This window comes from Amia ocellicauda, chromosome 6, assembly GCF_036373705.1.
Source record: "Amia ocellicauda isolate fAmiCal2 chromosome 6, fAmiCal2.hap1, whole genome shotgun sequence".
Classification (NCBI taxonomy): domain Eukaryota; kingdom Metazoa; phylum Chordata; class Actinopteri; order Amiiformes; family Amiidae; genus Amia; species Amia ocellicauda.
In genome coordinates this window covers 48,099,537-48,117,560 of record NC_089855.1, presented here as the reverse complement: position 1 = coordinate 48,117,560, position 18,024 = coordinate 48,099,537, and the positions used below count along the sequence as shown (strand labels likewise).

Genomic DNA, 18,024 nt, shown 5'->3' with positions numbered 1-18,024 from the left:
TAAATGGGCAATTGTAAGTCACCCTGGATAAGGGTGTAAGAAAATACAGAAAAGGTCAGCTGACTCAATCAGATATTTCCAATATATATATATATATATTGGAAATATCTGTTTTCTATGTGCCTTCTCCTTGTTATTATTTCAGAAATGTTGAAATGTTAATTTGTTTTCATGTCCTCGGACCTCTAGGCCCAGGTGGTATTATGACAAAGAAAGCTATATGGTGTTTTATGCATTGTATTTACTTGTCTGGTTCTCATGGGAAGATGGAGATATTGATTTGTTCAGTTCTCATGGGAAAGCAGAGGTATTAATGTGTCTGGTTCCAATGCTACATGCATGGAGACCATAATCAGGATTGTAAATAGGGTGTACTAAGAAGAAACATTTTTGAGTAATCGCTGTAGATGCATCGCTCTGTACCATCTTTATTTGCAATTGCTTAACCTATTTTTTTTTATTCTGTAGAACTGTGCTCTTAATAAATTACTGTTGATTGTCTTTCACTCCTGCTTCCAGACAGTTTATTTCCCTACAGAACCTATAGCCAGCTTTGCTCAGCGTGTCATTGAAAGTGGTGGCATGAACAGACTGTTTCATTCTGATTGTAACATATGTTGCTATATCCCTGGTTACCAAGTCCCTGGTGCCATCAGTGTGCTATACTTAGGACTGTTTGATAAACGCAGCGCTCATGACAACTGGATGTAATTGGAATTAGGTTACAATATGCTTGCATATACACAAACCATCCATCAAACTTTTAAACTTTTGTTTCAAAACTTGAGAATAATTAAAGTTTGGGAGAAATCAGTAATAAAAAGAAGGAGAAGATCCCAACCTTGAACAACAAAATGTGCTCCTGCTTAATATTAGAAACGTCTGTTTGGCAGTTTTCCTATTCTGTTGTTTTTAGCGGGAGTCAAGGTGGTATTTAAATAATATATTAATGACACCGATATTTCTGTTTAAATGTGCACAACTTTTATTTCAAATATGATTAAACAATGTTTTGCGAGTGTTACAATTGTATTATATATATACTGTGTGTGTATATATATATATATATATATATATTATATATATATATATATATGTATAAATGCTTCTGATTATAAAACTTTAAATACTATTTTCAACCATAGTAACAATGACATGGTCAAACAATACGAAAAGCTGTATGCAAATTTATTTCTTACAAAGGAGAAAGATTAAATGAAAACAAAACACAATGCCCAATTTGTATACACTACTTAAAAGTAAAGAGCAAATTGCAGTTTGTTAATGGTCAGGACAAGATAATTAACACCCCCACACCCCCACACCACACTAAAATTATCAGTAAATTAATCAATGAATCAATGAATATGCATTTCAAAAGAAGAAGCACCTTGTCCGAGTATATTAATTATGTGAGTACTTATGCAATGATCTTTAAGCCTTATACAATTATTTTATTTTACTTATTAACTCGTATTATTATTATCATCATTAATATCAGTAGTATTAATTGAATGTATTGGTATCCATAGTTGTTAAGTATTAGTTTATTGTCCTGGTTCTTGTCTAAAACAGATTGAGGCTCTTTGTTTAGAATTTACTGCAATTGTTAAAAGCAACTTTTTATTTTATTTTAATTTAATGCATTCACTGTGTCAATGCACTGGTCTTGTTACCAAATGATACAAGGGTTTAAATAAGGTAAGTATATTTAATTTAATATAATTTAGAAGAACTTCAGAACTACACTTCCCATCAGCCTCCATCATAGATAAATGAGCTGCAGGATGATGGGAGATTTAGTTATGTTTAGTTCTTCTGCAGGCTATAGTTGAATCCATCTTGCAAATTAAGCACTGTTTAGGTTACAATATGCACATCTTATTTAAACCGCAAAATATGGGAATATATAACACACACAAAAATCAGTGCACTACAGTAATCTCAATTAGAAGCATTAAGACAAAATACACTTACATGGAAAAAATCTAGTACAAGATATGATACTAGTATTTTTTAAACTAAGGCAAAGTGGAAATGGAAGATGATGCAGAATACATTACAGGGAAGAAGGTGGTCAGGAAGGAGCTGGCTCTGGAGGCAGGGGAGTGGAGAGGAGGCACAGCCAGTCTTCCAGTGCAGGAAGAGTGGAAAGGAGAGGTCAGGAGGAAGGGAAGAGACACTGGAGGTAATGTGGCGAGAGAGTGCTAGAGAAGAGAAAATTGAGCAGGAGAAAGGATAGAGTATGGCAGATTTCAGAAGAGTGAAGATAAAAAGATCAGAGGAGGAAGGGAGGCAGGGAAAGGAGGTCTGATTTTGAGAGTCTAACAGTAAAATCATTGGATTGTATCAAGCAGAAGACAGATCAGAGTCAGATTAGAGAAGAGGATTTTAGTCTGCATCCCTGAAGCAATGCACCACCCAATTTAAACCCCAAACTTACTTTACTTTAAGCACAGATGGCCTCTTTAAAAATCAAATTACCTAAAAGCAAGACACACATGCAATAAAGCTCATTTGAGTCTTGCAATCAAGCTCCACTATTTTAAACTTCTTTAGTTTCTGTTTTAATATCAGTGTAAGTGAGGCCTCTGTATTCACCTCTGGTTTCATACTGAAGTACGCTACCATTCTTGCAGGTTATTTTCATTGTGCCAGTGTAAGGGAGGTCAATACTGGCTCGACCAACTGTGATACTACATTTCACAGTCTTCCCAGGAGGCACTATTATGGGAAAGGACAGGGTTTCCATTCTCTCCTCTGTGTTCTCTTGGCCATAACTGCCTTGTACTCCAATGGTAAAGCTAAAACCGTTTCTAATTTCTGCAACCTCTGGAATCCCGGCCTTCACTTCTGTACTCACAGTTGTAGAAATGCTGGTACTCAAAGACCATGAAGACTTTTTGATTATTTTCTTGGAGGTTTCAAGCTTGTGCTCCTGTTGGACTGAGGTGTCATTGTGGTAAGTAATGGATTTAATTTCCTCCACATTCACCTGTGGTATCACTTGGTTTATAGTGGGGTAGTTGACATTTGTCAGAGCTGCTGACTGGATTGCGTTGAGGAACATGAAACCCATGAGGTCAATGTCTGCACCACTTCTTCCTTGAACACCCAGACACACTCCAGAGCCGACATCAATATGGTACTCGGTTTTCAATGGCCAGCTGGTCATTTTCGCAAAAAATTCTCCAGGCAGGTTGGTCTTGAATTTGATGGCTCCGAGACGTGTCCCAGCTCCGTTGCCCCACAGGGACATTGAGGTGAAACACTCACCAGGTTGGAATGTATACTCTTGATATGGTCCAGATGGATTTCCAAAAGTTTGATTTCTCCCATCTGTAAGCCAGACCTTGACAGCCTTCACCTGCCACCCTTCCACCCACACTCCCAGCTTCTGCAATGTGGCACCATTGTCCTGTCCAGTAAAGGAAAATGGACCACCTCCTCTGCCACCGATCTGATACAGAGTTGTTGGGTACGACATCTTTGAATTTTATTGTGCAGATCTGAAATAGATATTAAAATTTTTTAGTTAACACTGGAAAGCTCCGCCATTACCCGACTCCTGTTCTCTCCATGAGTCATTTCCAAATATAAGTTCTCCTTCCATGGCATTTACACCAAGTACAAATTATAGGGCTCAGACAAAATTAGGTTGTATCAAAGAATATTCAATGTAAAAAGAATAATAAAGTCTGCTTGTTTTAATTCTCTTAGAATTTTTCTGAGTGTGTATTATCTTAAAATATTTAAAGTGAAACATACAATTATAATAGTAATATTGCCACTATTATGGTTTATTATTTTGTATATATAAAAGCACTGTAAAAGTGTGCTAAGGGAGGGGGGCACAACAGAAGGGCACTCTCTGGTTGGCAGGGCAAAGGGGCATTGTCTTAGTACTCTCTGATACAGACATACCTACAATGACTCTCAAAAGTAATCACCCCCCTTGGACTTTTCCACATTTCATTGTGTTACAACAGGGGTGTCAAACTCAATTTTACCACGGACCATATGATCATATCAAGTTTCATTCGAGGGCCGGATAAATATTTGCTCGTCCCTATTTATAATTCACTGTCGATTAAAAAACAAATCGCAGAACAAAACACTCTAAATTGAAATTAGTTATAATTATACTTAATCTTTAACATTTACAATTATTCAAAACCTGCTTGCTTGCACAGGTCTGTGATTCAAACACTGAGGACTTGTGCGGCCTTCAGGCGGGTCTGTGGTAATGGCGCTGTAATAAGAGCTAAAACTGCAGAGCCAACAGAACTGAACTTCGCCTTAAGTGTGTCATTGCATTGCAACTCGCTCAATCCCATCTGGATGTGCTCTGGAGCAGTGTTCACATCAACACCAAACGGGTTGTTAGAAAAACTGAATTGCTGTCTGTTAATATCCGAGAAGCTGCGCTCAAATTCTTTACACAAGTTCAGTTTTGCAGCGACTCCAGTGCACTGCGGGAAAGTGATCTTGGCGTTTGATATAGTTTGATTTTCGCGCTACCCGACATGAATGAAAAGAGCTGCGTCTCCCAACCACCACAGCTGCGTCTTCACACCAACTTCCACATGAAGAGGACCAATTGTGAATTCTTTCACAGCCTTTATTATACTTGAGAATCGTAAGAATAATTCATGAAAATCAATAACATGTGTACAATGGCTGTATCTCCCCAGCCATAATAGCTAGCGTGTTCACATCAACTTCCACATGAAGAGGACCAATTGTGAATTGTTTCACAGTCTGTTTTACCTGTGAATCTTGTGAATACTTAGTGAAAAACAGTATTCCACACACGCACACTAAGCCTGACATGCGTAACATCGTTTTATCTCCCAACCGCAGCACAGAGACTGTCCAGCGCTGGGATTAGTGGCGCTTGTGAGAGAGTTAGCGGTGGCTTGGCAAGTCGGAAATGGAAATGGTTTCCTTGCTGCATTTGCTTCTCCCATGAACGTAATTTAAGCTGAAATGCTTTCACACTGTCATACATCTCTGTTATTTCCTGTTTACTGCCCTGTAGCTTCACGAAGATGCTCAGTAACATCACAAAGAAATAAAAGATCACACAGCCAGCTTTCAGCCGAGAGCTCTGATATTGGTCTCCCTTTGTTTTATGTTATTGTCGGTCTCGTCAACAGAAAGCGAGTATTTAGTGAAATGACTTGCTTTTTCGGCCAGCTGGTCTTTGAGATTAGCAGCTAAATCATCTACTCTTTGGGCAAAGGTATTTCGTGAGACAGACATTTGAAAACAAATGCTTTTTGTCTGGATACTACATCACTGGCTTTAAAGCATACAGTTCTCTAAAAAAGCACCCTCAGAGAAACACCTTTGAATTTTTGGCAATTTCTTGGGATAAGATGTAGCTGGTTTGACAGCAGCATCGCTCTCTGTTTTTGACCTTTTGAACATGGTTTGCTGTAGTTCAAGACTTTTTAATTCAGCCACTTTGTGCAGCCTTTGCTCTCTCTCCAAACACCCATACTTCTCTTTGTGTTTAGTCTCGTCACATTGTATTCATGCACTTTACTTTTAGTCAACTAAAGATTAAAAAAAAATCTTTGTTAGTTTTATTGACCTAAAACTTGCATTCATTTAATTCAGTTTTGGTAATTGGAATATTAAACAAATTTAGTTAATTTACCTTTTCAGCTGAGAATTAAGACAGTTCTAATTTGTTAGCATTTAAATCCATACAATAATTGTGTGGCAACTTGTTACTTACCAAAATAATTTAAGCAACAAACAAATTAAAAAACAGTTAAAGAATCTTTAAGGAATTACTTTGAGAATAAAAGAGAATCATGAACTGACTTGCATTCAAATAATTATTTTACCTTGAAAGCCTTCAAATGTTTGTCTAAGAAATAAACACAACAGTCTTTCAAATGGAATTTGATTTATTTCACTATTCAAATATTGCTTGAAATTCTGTGTATATTTTCCAGTCATATTCCCACTATAATGACACTATGGGAGGAATAGAACTAGATGAATTAATGCATGAGAAAGACCTAGGAGTCTACGTGGACTCCTCACTTTCTCCATCCAAACAATGTGGGGACACACACACCCGGGGACACAAATGGAAATTGGGCTTCAAGGCATTCAAGACAGAAAACAGGAGACACTTCTTCATACAGAGAGGCACCACAATCTGGAACAGACTCCCCAGCAATGTAGACTGGACAGGATCCTTGGATCACTCAGTTATTAATGGACACCAAACGAGCACAATGGGTCAAATGGCCTCCTCTCGTTTGTAAACTTTCTTATGTTCTTATGTTCATCAGAGGTCATCTGCCACAGAGCTTTTATCCCAGCACTGAGTGCTCTGTGTCAGGTCTCTGGCTAGAACTGAGAACAGCACCACCCCCCATGTAATGGCCACACAATGTAATTACACCATCATGTAAACTCACAATCCCATTCACCCCTATACTATTATTATAATACTACTAATAGTTATTATTGTTTATGTATTTATTTATTTACCCTTATCCAAGCAAATGCTATAACAGCCAAATACAGCCATTTACACGTTGTATAGTTGTAGCACGCCCACTGCACTCCATCTGTATCTGCATATAACAGAACTAGTACTATCGGTTACAATAACATTTGAAGTATAACTTGAAAAGTTTAATTTCTCCCATAAAGGAGGTACTAAACCTGGGTGTCATCTGTGATCATAATCTATCCTGTGAATCACACATTCAGAATGTGTCGAGATCTTCCTTCCTCCAGCTTAGAAACACCACTAGACTAAGACAATTCCTCTCATTATATGACACTGAGAAATTGATACACGCATTTGTTACATCTAGATTGGATTACTGCAATGCCATTCTGTCAGGCAGCAAAAAGAGCTATTGCTGCTGCAAAAAAAACTACAACCTCAATTCCGAAAAAGTTGGGACAATAAGGAAAATGCTAACAAAAACAAATAGGAGTGATTTGTAATTGTACTTTGACTTGTATTTAAACAAAACACGTATAAAGACAAGGTATTTGATGTTTTACCTAATCAACTGCATCGCTTTTTGAAGGTAAACGTTTATTTTGAAATTGATGCATACAATACGTTCCAAAAAAGTGGGGACAGGGGCAATTTAGGACTAATAGCGATGTAACAAGTTGAAATAGGAAGGTGATGTGACACAGGTGAGGCAATTGTGTAATCATAGTTTATAAGGAACCTCCAAAAAAGCCCTAGTCCCTCAAGAGCAAGGATGGGTCGAGGGTCGCCAATCTGCCAATAGATGCATCAGCGAATAATCCAACACTTTGAGAACAACATACCCCAAACACAATACTAGGATTTTGGGCGTTTCACCTTCTACAATACACAATATAATTAAAAGATTCAAGGAATCTGGTCAAATCTCGGTGCATAAAGGGCAAGTCCAAAAACCACTTCTGAATGTACATGATCTCTGATCCTTCAGACGTCACTGTCTTAAAAACCGTCAATAGTCTGTAATAGATATCCTGACATGGGCTCGGGAATACTTTGGTAAACCTTTGTCAGTCAACACCATTCGCCGCTGCATCCACAGATGCAAGTTAAGGCTTTATTATGCAAAGCAGAAGCCATACATCAACACTGTCCAGAAGCGCCACCGACTTCTCTGGGCTCGGTCTCATCTGAGTTGGACAGTAGCACAGTGGAATCGTGTTTTGTGGTCTGACAAGTCAACATTTCAAATAGTTTTTGGAAAAAACAGCCTTTGTGTTCTCCAAGCAGAAGAGGAAAAGGACCGTCCAAGCTGTTATCAGCGTCAGGTCCAAAAGCCAGTTCTGTCATGGTATGGGGGTGAGTCAGTGCCCATGGCATGGGTAACTTGCACATCTGTGAGGGCACCATTAATGCAGAAAGATATGTACACATTTTGGAGCAACATATGCTGGCATCCAGACGTTGTCTTTTCTTGGGACGTCCCTGCATTTTCCAGCAGGACAATGCCAAACACATGCTGCCCGGATTACAAGCACATGGTTGCATAAGCAGAGAGTGCGGGTGCTAGCATGGCCTGCCTGCAGTCCTGACCCGTCTCCCATTGAGAATGTGAGGCGCATTATGAAACGCAAAATAAGGCAATGAAGGCCCCGTACAGTTGCGCAGCTGAAAAAAGTATAATGGATGGGGGGAAAATTCTGCTTTGCTAAACTTAACCAACTGGTGTCTTCAGTGCCCAAACACTTAATAAGTGTTATTAAAAGAAAAGGTGATGTTACACAGTGGTAAACAGTCGACTGTCCCAACTTTCAAAGTGTGTTGCAATCATCAGATTTGAAATGAGTCTATATTTTCAAAAATAAATTAAATTCACAAAGTAAAACGTCAAATAATGTGTTAATAAGGGTGAATTGAATTTTCAGATGACTCTTTTTGTTTGCTTTTTTGCAGTTTCCATACTGTCCCAACTTTTTTGGAATTGGGGTTGTTAAACAATAAAACATGAACACATCACTCCAGTATTAGATTCTCTTCACTGGCTGCCCGTGCACTACAGGATAGACTTTAAAGTTCTCTTACTAGCATTTAAAGCAATAAAGGGACTGGCGCCTGCCTACTTAAAAGATCTCCTTATCAAGCTGGATAAAATAACTGAACAATTAAATTAAATTAAACATACAGTCAAACAAGCATTCAAATACACAAACAAAGCTAATGAAGGAGTAGAAAAAATTTAAACTTTTCTCACCCTTCTCAAGTAAAGGAGGGCATGCAGGTCACTCTTGCATTCAGTTACATGTATGTGAAACTAGATTTAATCTAGGCTTACAGCCTCAATAGTACAATTAAGTAATTACAAAAATATGCTCAATGTCCATGCTAACTGTTTGTATTATATCATATTTGAAATTGTGGAAGAAAACTCAGTCTTCACTCAGGTTGCAGTGAGTTGCATCGAAGTCTATATTCAAGCATGCAGAGAGTATCCAGGGCTGGCCCGAGGTACAGGCGGACTAGGCGATCTCCTAGGGCCCCAGAATATCAAGGGGCCCCTAACACATTAATCATATTTTTTACAACAACAAAAAAGAAAAGTTTGCGCTGCGCACAATATGGCGGCTGTGAGCGGAATGGTTGAGATATAGCGCAAGCTGCCTAAAAACGTGATCTAGTTGGGGGAGCAGGCGGGGTGCAGGTTTGCTGCTGATGCGAGAGAGCTGAGGTGGAGAGAGAGATGGCATTGTTTTAAAGAGCATTTTGTATAAAAGCATTGGTGTATAAAAGAGGAAGAGGACAAGAAAGAGCCAGGTAGAGGAATGTTACAGACGTTATTCATGATTTATTTATCCTCACGGCTCACTTGTTGTGTAGAGTGATGCTTGTGTGTGACCTCAGTCTATTAAACAAGCTAGCGATTATGATTTTAAACTCAGTCACTTAAGCATGTAGTTGTGTTTATGGCAGTGCTGCTGAAAGCTGTGATGTTTACTATCAAATCAAAGTTCTGGCTTTCCTCTTACACATATGTCATTTCAACCCACTTGCTCAAGCAGAGCAACCATAAGGCATACAATCTATTTACTTGTTATATTAAAGCATTTTATTTCATTATTTTAACTTGGTCATTTTTTTATTCTTGGACTGTACATGGACATTGTTTCCTTGGATTACCAACCCAGGACCGGAGCAGAAGCTGGATTTGTTTGTCCCCAACCCTCTTTTTACTTTATATTAGGACATGTGGACTATTGCCTGCCCCATTCCAGATCCTGGTGCCTCCTGAAGAGACCAACATTCCACAAGAATTTATTTCTTGGTTTTAACTTTTTTATTGAAAATAGGAAGTCTGCCTGATTTATATATTATAGAGATCTATGTAATACATTACATTGTACAACTGTCCTGTATGATCTGCGGCGTGCTCCTGGCTTGTGAACCCCCAATTTAAAGAACCTAAATCGAAGGGAGAACTATGTAACTATGTACTATGTACATACTATGTAGGTAGTCTAGGTAAACCGGACATATTTGGGTAATTGACCAACTCTCAGCGGGTCCTAGCGCCTGTAGATAATCGCTAGGTAGCGTAGTCTGGCTTCTATAATAGTTTTACATCGAAGTGGAGTAACTTCCACTCTGACATTGATGTGCTAATGCTACTGTATACTGAGATAATCGTATAGCTTATATCAAGAAATGGCCGCATTTTAAAAGTGCAAGATAGATAACTGGTCCTTTTTTTGTGGGTTTCAAGGTAAGGTTAGTTGCTGATGGACGTGTCATGTTTAATGGCAATGCGGATCACTTGTTTCCTGTTATCATTATGCTCTCTTTATTGTTGGGGGTCTGTTGTGTTGTGTATTGTTTGTATTGTACAGGCATTTTTATTCAAATAACTAAACAAAGATGCGGTTATAACCTAATCGGATCAACCCTTCTAGTGTCTGCCATGCAACACTGTATGCAGCTAACTAAACTATTCATGTTTTCTTCTAAACGTCTCTGGTGGATTTTGTATACTATACAACAATGTTGTATAAAGTAACACCAGACTAAATAAATGCTTTATATGCCTGTATAGATTCTGTACAGAATGCTTCTAGAGAAATTCTTGGCTTTTTGCAATAGGTTATGCTTCTAGCTATTTTTGCTCCTTAAAATAATACAACCATGAAGTCTGTGAGATCAGTATCCTATTGTAAAGAATAAAATCATTGATGGTTGTAATAATTCAAATTAACTTCTGTGCCATATTTCACTGGATATTTCCTGGTGTAAAACACATTATTGGAACACACTCCTATATTATTTTCTAAGCATGAAGACAACTTTTGCCTTATGACCGCAAACATTTGTTGACATCCAATATACTAGATTTCCATTGTTAATGTGTGTGCAGAAATTCATCTGTAGGAGATCGTCAGAAGAGTGGTGTTCTTCCCTGGCAACTTTGTTCAGCTCTTATCATCACAACTACGTTCATTCCATCATCAACAGACATTCAATTGGGTAGAACATTGTAATGTAAATACAATATAAATGTATGTCATTTTACTCTCATGGTTTTGAACAGCACTGAAGCCTCTTCAGCAGAAATAGTCTTACCTGCAGTGAATCTGTCTGTTTGAGTGGATGTGTGCTGTTGTTCTCGCCTGGTCTTCTGTGATGGCAGCTCCTTGTGTACCAGTGATTTTATAGAGCATTTTAGAGGGGGAGGGGCATATTTTTTCTCTCCTGTTTTCTACTAATAGGGAGGAGAATTACAGAGAATATGACGGTAACACTTTACAATAAGTGTCTATTATCTAGCATGAACTAATATGTTAGTTAACATTAATAAGTCAGTAACTAATACATCAAAGTCAAGTCAAAGGTACTTGTTAATGTTTACTCATTCATTAATCACTGCATTAATTCATGTTTTGGTATGTCTTGTAACTAGTGTGAACAAATGTGTTAAAACAACACATGACACATTACTTCTAAGAGTGTAACTAGTGTGAACAAATGACTAATAAACATGACTCATTTCAAGGACAACATATTTAGATGTTTGTTAATGTTAAAGAGTTGTCAAAATATTCACCATATTTTCCATGGCGACTTTAATGACCTTGGTTAACTTTAACTTTAACAAAAAGATTGAAATATTTACAAAACATGAACAGTGCTGATGAATGTTAACTAATGCATAAGGAGCACTAGTAATGCATTGGTAAGTCATGAACAAGTTGCACTGCCAAGAGGGTAAACTAATGCACTGATTAGCTTCCATAATCATGACCGGATAACCACACGGACAAGCGGGGCAACTGCCCCCCAGTGTCCGTCCCCCCCCCCCGCACACACTGTTACAGTGTTACATGGCATACATGATCATGAGAAACTCCAGCGTCCAATGTTTAGGCGCTCAACAATATCAACACGGTAGCTGTTAAAGAAAAAGCAAGGCGAGAAAGGCAGCTCTTCACCAAAGCTATTAACCGTGTTTTGTTTTAAAGGTGGTCGTAGCTTTTCGTCCGGAGGCACCTGTTGCTAATGCCGGCTCTGGTGTGTCTGCTAACGGTGGCAACACGATCGTTTCTCCACATGGCAAGAATACACGATGGACCGAGGATACGTAAGTGTCACAAGCACCTTAGTGCGCTTTGATTGCTATTGTGTCTGAACTGGGCAGAGAGATGGACTTCGATGACATACTAGTGCCTGAATTATCGATGAAGAAATCAAGAAAGAGGATGATCTAAGGTAAGATGCACAGGTATTGATTTTGACATGCTGTTATTCTCTCTGCTCGTATGTTCTGTATTATTTATTACATTTTTATGTGACATTGGGTTGAGAAGAATTCCATCAGAGATGAAGATTTAATACAAATACCCTGTTTCTGTTTAAGTAAAAACCCGCTAAACTGAGTTCTGTTGATTGAGTTCTTTATTCATTACCCACACACCAGACCTGGTTCAAATACAGTTACATATTTGTATTTCTGTATTTTTGATTACACCAAATACCGTTTCAATTTTGACAATTTCTAATGTACTGTCATTGAAAATACTGTAGCGACCTCGCCCTATTGAGGTTTTTATTTAAGTCAACCTGGAGGAACCTCTAATTTCTTACACCACTCGCCACTAAGATGGCGACTGTACGCTTCTCCTAATACTACCCTGTGAGCAGCACGTCGCTAAGCCCTGATACCCCCGGGTGCTGTGCCTGCCATGGGTGTCAGCCCCCTCACACACACACCCGCCAGGATCACTGCAGTACTTTTTGAAGCTGTTGATATTGTAACGAGCACCGCTTTTCAAGGCTCTCGTCGCAGCTCCACCACGGCGCAGGTGGAAAACTGAACAGGAACTTTATTTAAACAGGCTCTTCAGGCTGGAGCAACTACGCAACTCAACTGTAAAACTCAACTGCAACTACACTGCAATCACACACCTACTCTACTGCAACTCTCCCTAAACTCAACTGCCATGCGGGCACCGGGCACCGGGCACCCCATCACTGGCTCCCCCAATCATGGCGCGCCCCATGTTCCCGGACCTAGCCAAGCCCAGTTACATAAACAAACAGGAAGTAACACACACATACCCAAATCACCCCCCAGTCCCAGATCGCTACACTATGTATGTGCCAGGCACGTGCTCAGATAGACCCCAGGTGGTGCTTGGGCCCCTGCGCTTTATCCCAAGAACCCCCTCCCCCACAACACACCTTGTCAGCACGCCCCCTCCCTCCGGACCACAATTCACCAAGACAGGGTTTTTAGATTGAGTCCCTGCCCCTCAAAAAATCTGTGCACGGTACTGATCAGCAGATACAATCAATCACACAGGCTATTCAAAGGGACTTAGATAATATTCAGTTGTGGGCGACACCTGGCAGATGAAATTCAATGTGGACAAGTGCAAGGTAATACACGCAGGTAACAAAAATGTCCACTATAATTACACTATGGGAGGAACAGAACTAGATGAAGTAACACATGAGAAAGACCTAGGAGTCTATGTGGACTCCTCACTTTCTCCATCCAAACAATGTGGGGAAGCAATAAAAAAGGCAAACACAATGCTAGGGTATATTGTCAAAAGTATAGGATTGAGAACAAGGGCAGTGATGTTCAGACTGTACAATGCACTAGTTAGAGCTCATCTGGATACTGTGGACAGTTCTGGGCTCCACACTTCAAGAAAGATATCGCTGCTCTAGAGGCAGTTCAGAGGAGAGCAACCAGACTTATTCCAGGTCTGAAGGGAAAGTCCTACTGAGAGACTGAGGAACTGAACCTTTTCACCCTGGAACAGAGGAGACTACGTGGGGACTTGATCCAAGTCTTCAAAATCATGAAAAGCATCGACCACATCAAACCAGAGGAGCTTTTCCAGATCAGCAGGGACACACGCACCCGGGACACAAATGGAAATTGGGCTTCAAGGCATTCAAGACAGAAAACAGGAGACACTTCTTCACACAGAGAGGCGTCACAATCTGAACAAACTACCCAGCGATGTGGTAGAAGCTGAAAGTTTGGGAGCATTTAAAAATAGACTGGATAGGATCCTTGGATCACTCGGTTATTAATGGACACCACACTTACCACAGCTCCAATGCACAAATAAGAAGTATTTATGTAACCCATGTTTCACAGGTTTTTAGCAAAAACGTTTCGATCTACACACGATCTTCATTAGGATATGGATGATAATGAGAAAACAACAATTAAAACAGCATTTCATCTTTATTTCACAAAAAACACATTTGGATCTACAGGAGATCTTCATCAGGATCTCTTGTAGATCCAAATGTGTTTTTGTGAAATAAAGATTAAATGCTGTATTCATTGTTGTTTTCTCATTATCATACACATAGTGCTCAGTGTTTTTGTTTTTTATATTGGAAAAAACTAAACAAAAAACAAAAAAACACTGAAACCTGGTGCAAAAAAATTATCGGGTTTAATATATATATATCTTCATCTTTTTACTATAGTCCACATCGGTGTTCCCAGGTCCTGACAAACCACTGTCTTATCTAATATTCGCTCGCCTGTTATTTAAGCAAACCGGTAATTGAACAAATTAAGTGATTCATTGGAAATGTCCTGTTATTATCAGCTCTCATGTGTTGGTTGATAATTCCATTTAAGGTTTCAATTAAACAAGTGAGCGCTCTGTTAGAAAAAAAACCAGCAGACACAGGGGTTCCCAGGACCAGTGTTGAGAACCCCTGCCTACATTAAATGCTCAAACTTTATGAAGTGTACGTTGCATTTAAATTAAGCAGCCAAATGTATGATATGCATATTTATTTAAAATCAAGTAAATAATAACAAAACATATTGTTCTATTCAACAAATTAAATTTTATTTCAAAACCATAAACAAGTTCTACAAAAGTTACCAATATACACTTTACTCCAAAGCTCACTTTTGCTGAGTTTCTGGCCGTTTGCTTTCTAGGTGCTGCGTTATTCTGTCAGCGTGAGCACTGTCCTCAATGCCACAATACTGACCAAACTCTGTATGCGAGCCAATCATATAGCACCATACTAAACACATGACCTCCAGCAAGCATCTGTGTGAGCTGTATACTGCAGAACAGCTTCAATGAGATAATGTCGTAATTTCAAACAAGCTTGTGAAGTAGTATTTCATAAAAAAGAATTACAGATAAACTGAAAATAATTTTGAGTGTCTTTTAAATGGGTATAAATCAGTAAAATCCAAACTCCTCAAATGTATTGGTAAAAATCATTATTTATAAATGTTTTGAAAGAAGGAAAACAATAATAATCAAAAGCTTTCAAGTTTAAATAAAGCAGTCACCTAAAATACTTCTTCAGCAGCATACGGGAAAGGATTACTGTAGGCCCCTACTGAACTGACCATTTGTATATTGTAATGTTTGAATGTATGTTTTCACTAATTAATTTAGCTCATTTATAGTAGTTTATATTCAAGGCAATTCAGAATTCCTGCTACAATCATTCAAATATAGATTGTTGATGTTGTTTTGTATACTTTCTACTGTAATTAACATTTATACTACATATACATTGATCAGATAGTACTAGGTGTGATTTTGCATTTACATCATTGTGTACTCTTTATTAGTTGATGGGGGCATGTTTTATTAAAGTGGGTGCAGTATTAAAGCCGTCATAAAAAAAGCTTTTAATGTGGTTCTTTCCTATTGTGTTTATCAATATCCTCATCATTTTCTGTGTGCATTTCCAATTTTCCATCATTTTTGTTGTAAATGAATACATAATTTAGTCATGGAAAATCAGAAAATTATCATGGAAAAGTCATGGGGAAAAAAAAATCTGATTTGCGTAGGAACCCTGCATCCATAAACAAGATGAATGTTGGGGCACCAGCACTCAGACAGCTGTGCAACTAACCTTGTTCAGCCTGCTTTTATACCCTTTTGTTTCAAGGGCCCCTCCCCAAGGCCAAACCATTTCCCAACATAAGAGATTAAAGAGAACCTTCAAAATCATACATAAGTTACAGACAGAAACACATCATAATGGCTCTTTAAAGACACAAAAAATAAAACCTATCAGCCTTAAGTGCAAAAGAAGCACCATCACACTTTACACTTTCACACCATAATTTCTCATGAATTACTATACGAATACCACAGGATAAACCCATGAATATGTGACGCACATGTATAACAGGGTTAGGGTTAGGATTTAGGTTTAGGGTAAGTGAGGGTTCATGTGCTCAACATCAGAACTCAGATGATAGTCATGATGTATTGATGTTTAAATCCCATGGTAATCATATATTCATTCAAGAGGAATGATGGTACCATATTGTAAAGTGTTACCAGAAACACACATACAGATAATGCACTAAATGAAGAAAAACATCTTGGGCCACTCATAGGAGCATTATGGTAGGTGGAATGGCATAAAGCCCCTAAGAAAGATGGCCTCTGTAATGGCCCCTTGCCCTTACAAAACTCTGTATTTGCAGGTTTGAGTACGATGTTTATCAGGAATTTACTTAGAAGTGTTTCTCACACTTCTATTACAAGAGCAACTTTGAAGAAAAAATGTGCAAAACCAAAAGGAGAACTTAGTCAGTAAAACTGTGAAAGAATTACAATGTATGCACAATGTAGTTTAGAAATAGTACAGCATTGTATTACTCAGGCAGGTGGCTGCGAACGACCACATTTGCTACTAAAATTGTCTTTATTTAGAAATCTAGTTTTGTTAGGACAGTACAGGTCCCTGGGGCACTTAGACACAGGACACCCTGCTCCAAAATCCCGTACACTCTGTGTGATTGGTGTCAGGGTCCTCATTACTCTTATCTGTTTATTTCATTTTGTTTGCAGCTGGTTGTTTTGCAGAAAAAACAACAGCAACAAAATGTGTTATCATATCTGATTAAAAACATTTACACACAAGCCGGTTTAACACTTGTGTGACTGTGTCTCACTCTCTGCCCGTCTGTGCTTATCTTTCGCTGTTGCCACTGCTGTTGTTACTCCTTGTCTTTCTGTACTTGATTGTGTATGGTGCCACTCCCTGAGATACTGAGACTGTGGAGGTTATTTCACCAGTAAACTTTAAAAAAAAAAAACATTTGACACCCCCTCCCTTACAACACACTTCGTCAGCACGCCCCCCCCCCTCCGGACCACACTTTGCCAAGACAGGGTGCCCTTTTTTAGATTGAGCCACTGCTCCTCAAAAAATCTGTACTGGTATGTGTAAATACTTCAATTATGTATTTTCACTAGTATTTCATACTCTCAATTTTAAAGTATAATTTTATTTGTACATCACAACAACATAAATGTAGCACACCATTAACGGAAGATTAAAGACACAATGTGAGATTCCTAACATAGTCCCAACAAGGAGAGTGGGAGAAAAAAATTCTGCATGTTCAAAAGCCTAAATTGGTCATTGACTCCTCGTCTCCTCCCCATCTCTTATTGAGGAGAACTGAGCAGAGGATGAAAATTGTTATATCTCGTGGGTGTAAATGTATATATATTTATATACAGTGATCAGCCATAATATTATGACCACTGACAGGTGACGTGAATGACACTGATAATCTTGTTATCATGGCACCTGTCAGTGGGTGGGATATAATAGGCAGAAAGTGAACATTTTGTCCTCAAATTTCATGTGTTGGAAGCAGGACAAATGGGCAAGCGTAAGGATCTGAGCAACTTTGACAAGGGCCAGATTGTGATGACTAGACGACTGGGTCAGAGCATCTCCAAAACTGCAGCTCTTGTGGGGTGTTCCCGGTCTGCAGTGGTCAGTACCTATCAAAAGTGTCCAAGGAAGGAAAAGCGGTGAACCGGCGACAGGGTCATGGGCGGCCAAGGCTCATTGATGCACGTGGGGAGCGAAGGCTGGCCCGTGTGGTCCGATCCAACAGACAAGCTACTGTAGCTCAAATTGCTGAAAAAGTGAATGCTGGTTCTGATAGAAAGGTGTCAGAACACACAGTGCGTCGCAGTTTGTTGCGTATGGGGCTGCGTAGCCGCAGACCAGTCAGG

At 38.9% G+C, this 18,024-nt stretch overlaps 1 protein-coding gene across 1 annotated transcript; it reads right to left on the bottom strand.

Annotated features, from left to right (window-relative positions):
• Nucleotides 1-1,109: 1,109 nt before the first annotated feature.
• On the bottom strand, nt 1,110-11,148 carry LOC136751639 (aerolysin-like protein). Its single transcript, XM_066707412.1, has 2 exons — nt 11,087-11,148; nt 1,110-3,509 (listed from the first exon to the last, which is right to left on the bottom strand). The coding sequence occupies exon 2, from the start codon at nt 3,485-3,487 to the stop codon at nt 2,546-2,548; it is 942 nt and encodes a 313-aa protein (XP_066563509.1). The 5' UTR covers nt 3,488-3,509; nt 11,087-11,148; the 3' UTR covers nt 1,110-2,545.
• Between the last annotated feature and the right edge of the window lie 6,876 nt (nt 11,149-18,024).

What these genes read in the sequence shown, in the direction of transcription:
- LOC136751639 (XM_066707412.1), bottom strand. Translation starts at nt 3,487, where the DNA reads ATGTCGTACCCAACAACTCTGTATCAGATCGGTGGCAGAGGAGGTGGT.